Source organism: Periplaneta americana, chromosome 13, assembly GCF_040183065.1.
Source record: "Periplaneta americana isolate PAMFEO1 chromosome 13, P.americana_PAMFEO1_priV1, whole genome shotgun sequence".
NCBI classification, from domain to species: Eukaryota; Metazoa; Arthropoda; class Insecta; order Blattodea; family Blattidae; genus Periplaneta; species Periplaneta americana.
This window is the reverse complement of record NC_091129.1, coordinates 32,309,296-32,321,565: the sequence shown is the minus strand read 5'-3', so window position 1 is coordinate 32,321,565 and position 12,270 is coordinate 32,309,296. Positions and strand designations below refer to the sequence as shown.

The window sequence follows — 12,270 nt, the reverse complement described above, 5'->3', positions numbered from 1 at the left end:
ATCTGGAAAGTTCTCTCTGAATATTGAAATCCTGGATGGGGCTTTACAAAAACATTTTTTTGTGTTAGAAATAAACGAATTGACAAGAGGAAATTCATTCCGGATTGTTTCAGAAACCCTGTGAAGGCCATGTGCTAGACAGGTTACATGCGTGAGGTTAGGATAAAATGTTTTAAGAAGTGGAGCTGCAGCAACCATGTATGAGGCAGCATCAGTACAAAACAACAGAACTTTAGAATCGTCTATATTACCTGAGTATAAAGACTGTAGGCCTTTATTTACAAAATAAGCAATGGCTTGGCTATTCACTTTCGAAAGTTCCTTAACACATACGAGGTGTGGAATCGAAGGTCCATCAGGACTAAGTTTTCCTACTACCATATTTGCTATATACTGTACCTATTCATAGGATCTGAGGTTTCATCCACAGAGACCCATATGTAAGAATCACCTATATCCTCCCGAATGGAAGCTAAAGTTTCATTGTATATTCTGTCTAAGTAATTTTTTCTTAGGGTCGACTCAGATGGGATATTTTGTTTGCAGTATTTTTGTAAAAACTGTCTTAAAACCGGATTTTCAATTACATTCCAGGGAATGTTAGCAGCAACAAACGCTCTGGTTAAACCAGCATAGAAATTGCTGCTGAGATTGGATGAAGTAGGCTGTGTTAGTAAAGTTTGTTGCAGTTGATTTTTCTGCTGAGCTTTAACCTTATGAGCCGCTCCTTGCACATGCTGCTTTAGATGGCACTTCTTTTCTTACGAAATCTAAAAATGTAAAGTAAACTGAATTAAAATAAAATCCTAATTGTTGTATTGCCGTATTTCTATCACAAAGTTAGTGGGTTCGAACAATCAAAATTTTAATGACCTGCAAATACTTTAACTATCGGAATTTAAAAGGTTAAAGTGTAGTGGTCTTAAAAAGAATACCTCAGGATAGCTCAGTCAATGTATAAATATTATAGGCCTACTCATTAAAATTAATAGAATTTATATATTTCAACTATTGTTACATACCTGTTTGCTACAAATCTTGCAGAATATTATTTTTCCATCATAAGTGAATTCTGAATATTCTGTTAGCCATTGCCGGATCAATGTAGATTTTGCACTTACATTTTTCGGCATTATCGCTTTAAACTTCACAGGAAAACGTCCTACCGCTCAAAACTTCTCAACACAAATAAGGTGAGGGAAAGAGCAACTGTTAACGAGCATTCAAATGAACCGTTGTTATTGAGATTCAATTGGACAAAAATACAAAGTTCCACTTACTGTTGCATTTCCTGGTAGTGTTAACACTAGGAGGGCCATTCTTTTAAATATTTTGTAACGGTTTACCCTACTAATTCGCAGTTTTACGACTTTTCATAAATATTTCAAAAACACTCTTTCTCCAAAAATTGTGATTTTATGACACTCTGAAGGGCAGTACAGCTAATCGGTTTCAGACCGAAAACAGTCATTTTTATAGTATAGTATATCTCTGAATCGGTAGCAGCACATGTTGTGATTGTTGCCTGCTTCAAAACTAAGGTTGGTTCTTTGTCGGCATTTATGCCTCCAAACATGTTAAATTCGGTGAAATCTATTGCGAGTGTCGTGAGATTCAAAACATTTTGTTTCCTTTATCAATGGTTTCATGGCCGGTGTGAAGCAAACTTTCCACTTTTTAAATGCCCTAAATTTCGCAGTGAATGCATGTATAAATTATAAAAAGTAAGAGTAAAATGCGAAACTTTACAGTGAGTTAGGCATTTTTAGGAGAATATTAACAAATTAGGCTCTAATAACCGTTTTAGGGCATTTTAGGGCACTATAAAACTCTTTGAATACCTTCCAATTGCCATGAAACACAAATATTAATAATTATTTTTACTTTTCTCCTAAAGAAACAAAATAGGCATTTGCCCTAGAATCCGATGTCTGATTATTACATATCGGTCTCCTGTGAACTAGTCTTAAAACCCTCCTCACGGGCACCACATCTATTCATCTACACTCAGTGTCATTCTTAACTTTTAGCACCCGAAATTCCGGGCTCTAGTAATAATGTAAGAATATTGTAGAATTTTGTTAAATTGTCGTGTGGATGAATTTGTGATTACTCCGCTCACAACTTCGTTACAATGTCCCGTTTCCTGGAGAGGGCCTTGTCAACACGCACGTCTACATGAAGAGCAGGATGGATCAGCGTGCCTTGAGGTTGGGCGAGTCTCAACTGTTTGTCGTCTGTGAGCTGCAGCAGTGCCACATTAGAATTATGCATTCCTTCGTAAGAAGAAGAACCGAAAGGGGTAAAATGCATAGTTAACGAAGTTTCTCTAGCTAGAGGCAAAGAAGGAGTCGTGTCCAAAAATAATGAGCCATTAAACGCAGATGCTCCACCCAAAAAGCTGTGCCTCGACGTCCCGTGCTGAGACCTAACGGCGCGGCACGTGCCTAATAGTGTATTATCAGCCTTTACTTTGTCGAGTGCTTTCGTTAGTTCTTTCTCTCTTTGTGCGATATTTTCTTGCTGCTTTAAAGCCAGCGAGTTGCGATTCTCTTCTAGTTGTGTTTGTTCTGAACTGTAACAAAGGAAATCTTCGTTTGGACGGAATATTTGCGGGAGTTTTGTCTCAGGGTTGGAGGAACTGCTTGATTTCTTCTTGATGTTCTTGAGAGTGCGGTTGGTGACGGTGGCGCCGTTGTTAGCTTGCAGGGTAGTGGCTCGAGCCCTTCTCGCGGCGATAGCCCTTCGCGTTTCCTTGGACAGCTTTTGAATTGCATCCAACATCTGCACTCGCTCGTCGTCTGGCAGCAATGCCGACACTTCCTGCAGCACCTAAACAGCAAGACAGCACATCGATCATGAAAAAAACTATCCACCAAGTTGTTCTGACGCATATATAACTACACTTCAGCCTCTCTGTTTGTTCACTCTTTGGCTGCAGCACGGAAAGCAGACGCAATACTATTATCCATGGTAAAAACATTCAAGATGTTAGAAATTTAAATTAGCTAATTGAAGGGTTGAGAATGAGATAGCCCGAAGCCACACTTATAACAAAAATTATTTTTGTGCGAGTTCATTTCTTACATATATTTTGAAGCTACTAGTAAGATATTATAAAACTGACTCAACAAATAACAGAAGAATACGTTGAAGAAATTGTCATACCACACTAAACAGCATTGGACTCTATACTTTTAATTTGCTTACCTGTGAAATTATGTTTTTGAGGTTTAGATTACAGTGTATAATTCTCATCCCTTTAATTACGACTAGAACTCGGACTTTTAAGCACTTACAAACTACCCTTTTTTGGCATCTAAAATAGACCTTCAATTTTTCAAAATAAACACTAAAACATACAGTCAGGCACCTAAAATACAATTTAGGCAACTAAAAGTACTTTTTATGCAGCTAAAATGTAATTTTCATCCACACAAACTACAGTAACAACACAAATGCAATTAATTAGTGACTATTAAGCATTACGGTATACAGTGATAAAAACAGTAAAAAAATATTGCGGTTAGAAACTTTATTTTGCTAAGTCTTAAGTTATGAATACCAGTTACGTAATTTTTAATGAATTCATCGTCCTCATTTGCTTTAAAGCTGCTAATACACAAGTGCTCATATTAAAATTAAATGAATTAATTTATCAAAAGAATTTACAATTAACACATTCATAATTAGCATTACAATAGACAGGGTCTTTCAAAAATACGGGGCATAATTTCAGGTATGTATTTCCCACATGTAGCAATCAAAATAGTTCTTTACAACTTGTGTTCGGAAATGCTTTATTTCCGAGTTATGGCCTTCACAACATTGAAATTCACCGGAACGTCTTTCTTTCCGTAGGTTGTTGCTGTCAAAGGAGACATTAAGAGGGCACTCTGACAGTTCATTCCGAGGCGAAGGTTACATTCAGTGTTGTGTAGGCGTTAGGCTGTGCGACATGTATTCAAATCAAGAGCTGGCAGACATACACTTCATGTACGGTAAGGCGGATGGCAATGCTGCGCTGGCTCGTCGTTTGTACCAGGAGAGGTACCCACAGCGACAATGTCCAGATCGGAAGACATTTGTACGTCTCCATTACCGTCTGTGCGAGTATGGAAAATTTAACTCTCCTGGTTTGGGAAGGGGACGACCAAGATCTACAACTCCAGAAGTATAGGAGGAGATTCTGGAGGCTGTGAACATGACTCCTTCTATCAGCACACGAAGGGTAGCGTTGCAAGTCAATGTTCCTCATACGACTGTCTGGAGACTGTTGAAAGAGTATCAATTGTATCCTTATCATTTGCAATGTGTACTGTACAGGCCCTGTCACCAGCAGATTACCCTGCACGAGTTAGGTTCTGTCGGTGGTTCTTGCAGCAGTGTGGTGTAAATCCGAACTTTCCTGCCTTAGTATTATTTACAGATGAAGCACAGTTCACACGAGATGGCATAACAAATTTCCACAATCAGCATGTATGAGCGTATGAAAACCCACGTGCAACTGTTCCATCTCATCACCAGGTGCGGTTCTCCCTCATCATGTGGGCCGGTATCATTGGTGATCGATTAGTTAGACCCCATGTACTTGTAAACAGACTTACGGGGCAGGCGTACACAAACTTCCTGGAAAACACCATACGGTACCTCATGTTTTAGAAGACACTCCACTGATCAATCGTCAACACATTCACTTCTTGCATGATGGCGCTCCTGCACACTTCAGTCGTACGGCTTGCCGGTACTTCGATCGAAGGTTTCCTGATCGATGGTTAGGTAGAGGTGGCCCAATTGCTTGGCCTCCACGCTCACCTGATCTGAACCCTCTCGATTTCTACTTGTGGGGCCATTTAATATCATTGGTTTATTCGTCTCCGGTGCCTGATTTGGAATCCCTTCGGAATCGAATTGTGGCATGTTCTGAGGACATAAGCAATACTCCTGGAGTTTGGGATCGTGTTCGCAGGTCAATGAGACATCGATGTGAGGTCTGTATTCAAGCAGGAGGTGGACATTTTGAACATCTTCTGTAATGACAACGACCTGCGGAAAGAAAAACGTTCCGGTGAATTTCAATGTTGTGAAGACCATAACTCGGAAATGAAGCATTTCCGGACACATGTTGTAATGAACTATTTTGATTGTCTACATGTGGGAAATACATACCTGAAATTATGCCCCGTATTTTTAAACACCCTGTATAACAACGTTTTTATCTAATTTTCAATTGTGAAACTTTGCCTTTTCTTAAAACAGAACTATTTTATAAGCGAAAAATTTCTTCCCAATGATCCGAAGCAATGGATGCATAATTAAATCTAGCAATATTTGCAGCGTTGCTGCTGTAGACAATTTTCAGCAGGACGCCAAAATGTGCATGACGAGGAGCGCAGTGGGAGGCCAACCATCATCACAGACGACCTTGTGGAACAACTCACCATCTGCTTGCTCATGACGTTAGGCCCACAGACCTGGCATAACTGACGGCAAATTTCAATCGGCGCTATGCCCTGTGCATTCAAAAATTTTTATCACTGATCGCACTTCACACGCGGCGGGAGCTGGAATAGGAGCGTCCATCTTCAACCATGAAACGAAGCTACTGAGAGCACTCGGGAAGTTCCGCTAGTGCATGCGCCATGCCAGGGCATTACTCTATCACGTACACACAGTCGCTTCGCGCAACATATGGTTCGCTAGCTGTGAGACGAGTGGGAAAGTTACTTTATGGATGCGCCGTGTAGGTAGGAAGTTCGTACCAAAGCAGTAGAGTTTAGTTGAGTACAGCGAGGAGTATAGATGTCACCCTCACCCTGCTCTCGCTCGCTACAGATGATACACAGTATGTTGACAAACAACGCATGGTGGCATTCTGTGAAGCTATATAGATTTGTGAATAGTTTTAAGAATATTGTTAATTTATCTTAATATTTTAGTTTCTGAACCTACTGTAAGTGAGCTATTCTGTTATTATTGTATTATTTACGTACCGGTAATGTGAATATTATGCATTATTCCAAAAACGTAAACTCATCTGTCATTAAATAATTATGCAAACAGGAGTTTGTAACACGTTTATTTTTTCCATATTATTCTTCGTTAAATGTTGACGTCCCGTGCTGCTATGCATTCAATTAAGTTACAGTCCAAGTTCAACATCGGAATTATGATACGAACTTCCTAGCTGTCATTACAATAGAAACGAAAAATGTTCTTGAAAACAATTATTATGGGTTTAAAATTATGTGCCACATACGAGATACACTATTAGATTCACAAAGTAGTTGTTCACCTGATAATAGTACGATATAGCTACTGTATTACATTTCAGATTTGCTCCAGTAATATCTTGTAACGTAGGAGAAATATTGTCAGAGTACAAATATTGTTTTCTTTTTCTTAACCTAAAAGGAGTATTATCTTTTGATAAAATGAAAATGTTCAATGTTATTTGTTACAATGAGCTAGAACCATAATGTCACTTTGTATGTTATTTTCATATGTATGAGTAAATTAATTCAGATTGGGAGTTACGAACTTTATAATTACAATTTTTAAAATTATTTTCTTCTTCTAAGGCCATGGACGATTCGAGCACATATTTGGTTACCACCCGGCTGTACATGTTAGTCGTTCTGCTTCACTGACACTGAGAGACGCTATATTACTTTTCACTTGGTAGAGATAAAGTCCAACCTCACACAACTTAACAGTTTTGATACGAACTTCCTGGCTCTAATGATAATAAATGATAATTTTGTCCTTTAAATGTGCCAAAATTTGATCCGAGCAACTTTTCAGAATTAAAAATTACCTTTGTTGGAATCAAATTTCTGCACATTTAAGACCATAACGAAAATAAAATTATGTTTATCAGTTATTATCACAATACACTGCTCTCTTAAACAGACAAAGCATATTGGGAATTAAATCAACGTCTTTTCCAAAAAAAAAAGCTGTGAAATGTTTCACATAACATAATTTTTATCTGGAAAAGAAAGAAAAAACGAGCAAAATTGTATTAATCTCTTTTGTTTGAAATAACTCAAAGAATAACTCCCGAAACTAAAGACAATACGATTCACTCTGTAGATAATCCGTACTTATACAGGGTGAAAGTGAAATAACCATGTAGAGTTTCAGAGCTAATAGCTCATGTTGTATGTAACAATAAAGTGTAATACCGCATTGGTGGAAAGTTCATGGTTTTCTCAGAATTTTTTTTTCAAATGTTTAACACCCTCTTATTCGGTAACTATTGCGAGTAGGATCGTGATTTTTGTCCATATCGATAGAAAATCTAATAAAGAACCATTTATTCCTCTGGCATAATTTCGTGGACGGTTTTCGTGAATTTTAATTTTAAAACCACTAATTTCAAGCCATTGAACGATGCGAGCAGATTGCAATTTCGTAGCGAGAGAGGGAACCTCGCGTACAGATACAGACTTGAGTTCGTTGACCTCTTACATCTTTATTACGTGAAGAAAGACGACTATGTTAGCGTCGATGTTGCCAGACTGCTGAAACTTTCAATTTAAATTTCTAATTAGCCGAGCATTTAATAATGAAACATAATAAAGGTTTTCTAAGCGTTTAAGTGTATCGTTCCTTTCAATCTGTATAGTTATTTCACTTCCACTCTGTATAGCGTCAACTTCGAAATCCTAGTAAGTGTTTTTAGTAGGTTATTTTACGACGCTTTATGAACATCTTAGGTTATTTAGCGTCTGAATGAGGTAAAGGTGATAATGCCGGTGAAATGAGTCCGAGGTCCAGCACCGAAAGTTACCCAGCATTTGCTGGTATTGTGTTGAGGGAAAACCTCGGGAAAAACCTCAACCAGGTAACTTGCCCCGACCGGGAATCGAACCCGGGCCACCTGGTTTCGCGGCCAGATTCGCTGACCGTTACTCCACAGATGTGGACCGTAAGTATTTTTAGTAGGTTATTTTACGACGCTTTATGAACATCTTAGGTTATCCGGTGATGAGGTCTTAGAAGTAAGGAAACGAGAGTGACAAAGCATACATAACAAAACATCTTGTACATGGTCTGTTTATCTGTTTATCCTCTTATTTACATATATACCTAATGGTAAATCATACAGCTCTGCTCACTCACCACCTAGTAAACCGCCACTGACTACGGAATAAACTCACTGCCGCTGCATTGTCTACAGCGCCAGAGGCCGAATCAAGCGCGGAAGGGGAGGCAACCTTACAGGTTATGAAGTGAAATTAAGCGGAATATGCACATAAACGGAGCAAGCCAACCACAAGTATTTCTAAACTAGGGTACAGTAATTTTATTCCTGGTAGCTGGGCATCATGCGATCCCTAACTCTGTTAAGTGACAAAAGAGCACAAATGCAATTTCCTAAGATATTTCCTTAACATAATACGTAGGCCTATATCCAATCTCATGTTACCTGTATTTCTGAATGCAAATGAGTGGTTTAACACGAACCCTTGTATGTATGTACGTATGTATGTATTTTTTTTTATTGGACAGCATGTTCCATTACAAGGTTAGTAATACTACATGCCTTGTTGATCATTCAATACAATTCTAAATTACTATTAGATAATCACTATTAGATAAATGTTATATATGGCTTCACTGTTCTTTGGGTCTGGTTCATAATTAGCTAGTTCACTTCCCTTTATGTTTATACTTAATACACTTCTATATCGCTAGTATTACTAAGAGATAAGTACAGGGACATCACTTTATTTTTACTAACATTTTTAACATTAACCTGGCTATACTCGGAAACACTGTTACCTCCCTTCCATTACAGGAGTTTAGAGTTGCTAGAGCAATATGTAAACAAATCATTTTACTAGCTATAGGAGAGAAAAGTAGTGTATCCATTTATGTTACAGGGAAATATAGTATTACGATTTTCAGTTTGGTCATTACTTTACAGTATTTTATAAAAAAATAGTAGAATAGTAACATTTTTTTTTTTCACAAACTCAACTCTTCAGGCGGTTATATACATTATGCAATGTCTACTTTATTAAGCATATTACTAACCTAATTTATTCCTGAGAATTTTGTGAGCACTTCCGCAAGAAACCCCAATTTCTACAGCTAACTTCTTGACCGACTTATTAGGACCTCCCTGCATCCTTTCTCTAGCATTTTCTACAGCATCTTCTGTCACCTTTGTTGGCCATCTTACACTTTTCTTCCTTTCTGTACACACACTCTCTTGTTATAAATTTATCTACCAGATTAATGACATTTCTTCGAAAATATTCCGTAATGATATAATCAGGAAATTGTGAAAAAAACTATTGTTCACATTCGGTTATATTGTAATTCCAGTTTCTATCATCGTCGTTCACACCTACAAACAGTAAAACAAAACTCTTGTTGAAATAATGCTGTTAAGTACCGTACCATATTATAGGGTACCGTACTTTCGGTAACTCTAATCTTCACTTGTGCTGAGTCCACACAGATAAATTCAATTATGCTACAACCATACCTGTGTGAAAATAAACTTCAATAATATCAGCTTTTACTTCTATAGAAAATGCAACATATTTCTGAAACACACTGTACTCTGTACTGTTTATTTCACTGCTAGCAACAGCGGCCGTGAGTTTGTGTGACTGACGTTAGCAAGGACATTAGTGAAAGGGGTGTGAGTCAAGTACATTTAGAAACGCAGATACAATAAAATTGAAGTAAAAATAAAATGATGTCCCTGTATTATATAGTTACACAATTTTCACTATGACTACTGTTTGCACTTCTGTTATGTTGTTATTACACTATATACACTATTTACAACTCTGTTTCTTTCTTTGCTTTCTTCTTCTTCTTCTTTTTGGGGTTATAGCTTTTCTAAATTTACAGATTGAACAAATTCTATATATTGTTTCTTATATTTAAGTATTAGTTCACTCAATGTGTTAGTCCAGTGACCACCTAGTTTTAGGATGTTGTTTCTGAACACAGTTCTTTCTTTATCGAGAATGGCACACTGGAAGATTAGATGCTCAGCTGTCTGATCGCCCTTTCCACAAGGGCATTCTGGGCTATCCAATATGTGGAAGCGGTGGAAGTAGGACCTTAATTTGCCGTGGCCGGTTATGAATGTTGTAAGCTTATTATTCAAGGGGATATTGATCCGGAGTCGGTCCTTTACATTGGGAAAATATGATTTGGTGACTGGTCCTTCAGTTGTTGTCTGCCAGTCCTTTTCCCATTGAGATATGATTTCCTCTTGTAGTTTTCGCAGCCACTCACTTTCAGGAATCCTCTCGTAGAACACTTCTACGTCTTTATTCCTTGCTGCTCTCTTGGCTAATTTGTCTGCTGGTTCGTTGCCTGCAATACCGACATGCGCCTTGACCCATGTGTAGCGGATAGTCCATCTCTGCTCCTTCATTTTTCTGGCCTGTCTTCTGATTGTTTCAATGATATTTTTGTGGTTGTTGGGATTCCGTAGCGAATCTATTGTTATGAGGCTATCTGTATGGATTATAGCTGACTTCTGCTTATCCTGTAGGTAGTCGATTATTGATATTTTTTTCAAGTGCTTGAAAAAATATCAACACTAGACTACCTACAAAATAAGCAGATGTATGTATGTATGTATGTATGTATGTATGTATGTACGTACGTACCAGTATGTCATTCATTCATTTAGTATTATGCCCAAGGGCAGGTCTTTCATTGCAAACCCAGCTTTTTCCAATCTTTCCTATTTTCTCCCTTCCCCTTTGTCTTCTCATACGATCCATATATCTTAATGTCGTCTATCATCTGATATCTTCTTCTACCCCCAATTCTCTTCCCGTTCACCATTCCTTCCAGTGCATCCTTCAGTAGGCAGTTTCTTCTCAATCAGTGACCCAACCAATTCCTTTTCCTCTTCCTGATAAGTTTCAGCATCATTCTTTCTCCACTCACTCTTTCTAACACAGCTTCATTTCTTATTCTGTCTGTCTAATTCACAGGTTCCATTCTTCTCCATATCCACATTTAAAATTATTCTATTTGTTTCTCTTCACTTCGTCGCAATGTCCATGTTTCTGCCCTTATAATGCCACACTCCGTATAAAGCACTTCACATTTTTTTAGGAACTTTATTAAACTACATGTTCCATTACAGTTTGTAATACTACATGTTCTGGTTTATATTAATATTGCATGGGATGCATATTACTTAAGTTGAATTACAGTTCTGTTAAGTTGATGATTAATTAGCTATACCTGATTGTTGACTAATTACACTATAAGCTGGTATTATACTGTTATTTGTTTGGAATATCTGAGTTTAGTAAAGTTTATACTTCGTTCAATTTATATTTTACTTCTTAATAAATCCTACTCTGTCTTACCTAAATCTACGTTTATGTATGTATTTATTTATTTATTTATTTATTTATTTATTTATTATTGCTAGTAAGTTTGAAATGAATACAAGTTAATATATACAATGAAAGATAAACTAACCAACTCCTGAATGAGTAAGACTCGTGCTCAGCAGGGTATACCAATACAGACAAAAATAAAATTAAAATTGAAAGTGAATACAGATTAAATAATGTTTAATATGTTTAAACCCTAACTATAAATCCAATACATTTTTTATATTTATTTATTAATTTGGAGAGGATTCGTGGTTGAAATATTATTGGAATAAAATTTGTTTAATAATCTGGGACCTTGACTCATGCTATGATAAAAATCTGCATTGGTTTTACATTTTGGTTCAGACGCACGCAGAGAATTCATATTTTTAGTTTTATATTTATGTATATACCTTTCAAAGTTATTAAAATTTCTATGAATATATTTTAATAAAATAAAATAATACATTTGTTTAATTTCGAAAACCTAGAAATGTTTAAACAACAATTCAGTTGGGTAATCCTTATTACTACTCTGTGTTCTATTCTACTTTAATTGTTTATAAACTCCACTGAATTGACATATTTGCAAAAGTCTATTAAGAACGTTTTCGTTAGGTCTCTTCTATCTGGTGGCCAAATTTCTCCCTTGGTTATTATGTTTCTCCATGGTGTTTGTCTTTCCATGTTGTATTTGGGACATTCTAGCAGAAGATGGTCGACGGTTTGGTCTCCACCTTCGCAGGGGCAAGTTGCATCTGGTGTTACGTGGAATCTATAGAAGTAGGCTCTTATTCTTCCGTGTCCTGTGAGCACGGTCGTGAGTCTCGATGTAATTGGGATTTTCGTAACTAGTCCCTCTGCGATGCTCGGAAATTACTTCTTTGTTTCG

General features: G+C 37.1%; 1 protein-coding gene across 1 annotated transcript in view; it reads right to left on the bottom strand.

Annotated features, from left to right (window-relative positions):
* Positions 1–951: 951 nt before the first annotated feature.
* LOC138712645 (uncharacterized) overlaps positions 952–12,270 on the bottom strand; it is a 257,211-nt gene continuing 245,892 nt past the window's right edge. The window contains exon 11 of the mRNA XM_069844613.1: positions 952–2,832. Within this exon, the coding sequence (XP_069700714.1) occupies positions 2,119–2,832 (714 nt within the window). The 3' untranslated portion in view covers positions 952–2,118. The remainder of the gene's footprint in view (positions 2,833–12,270) is intronic.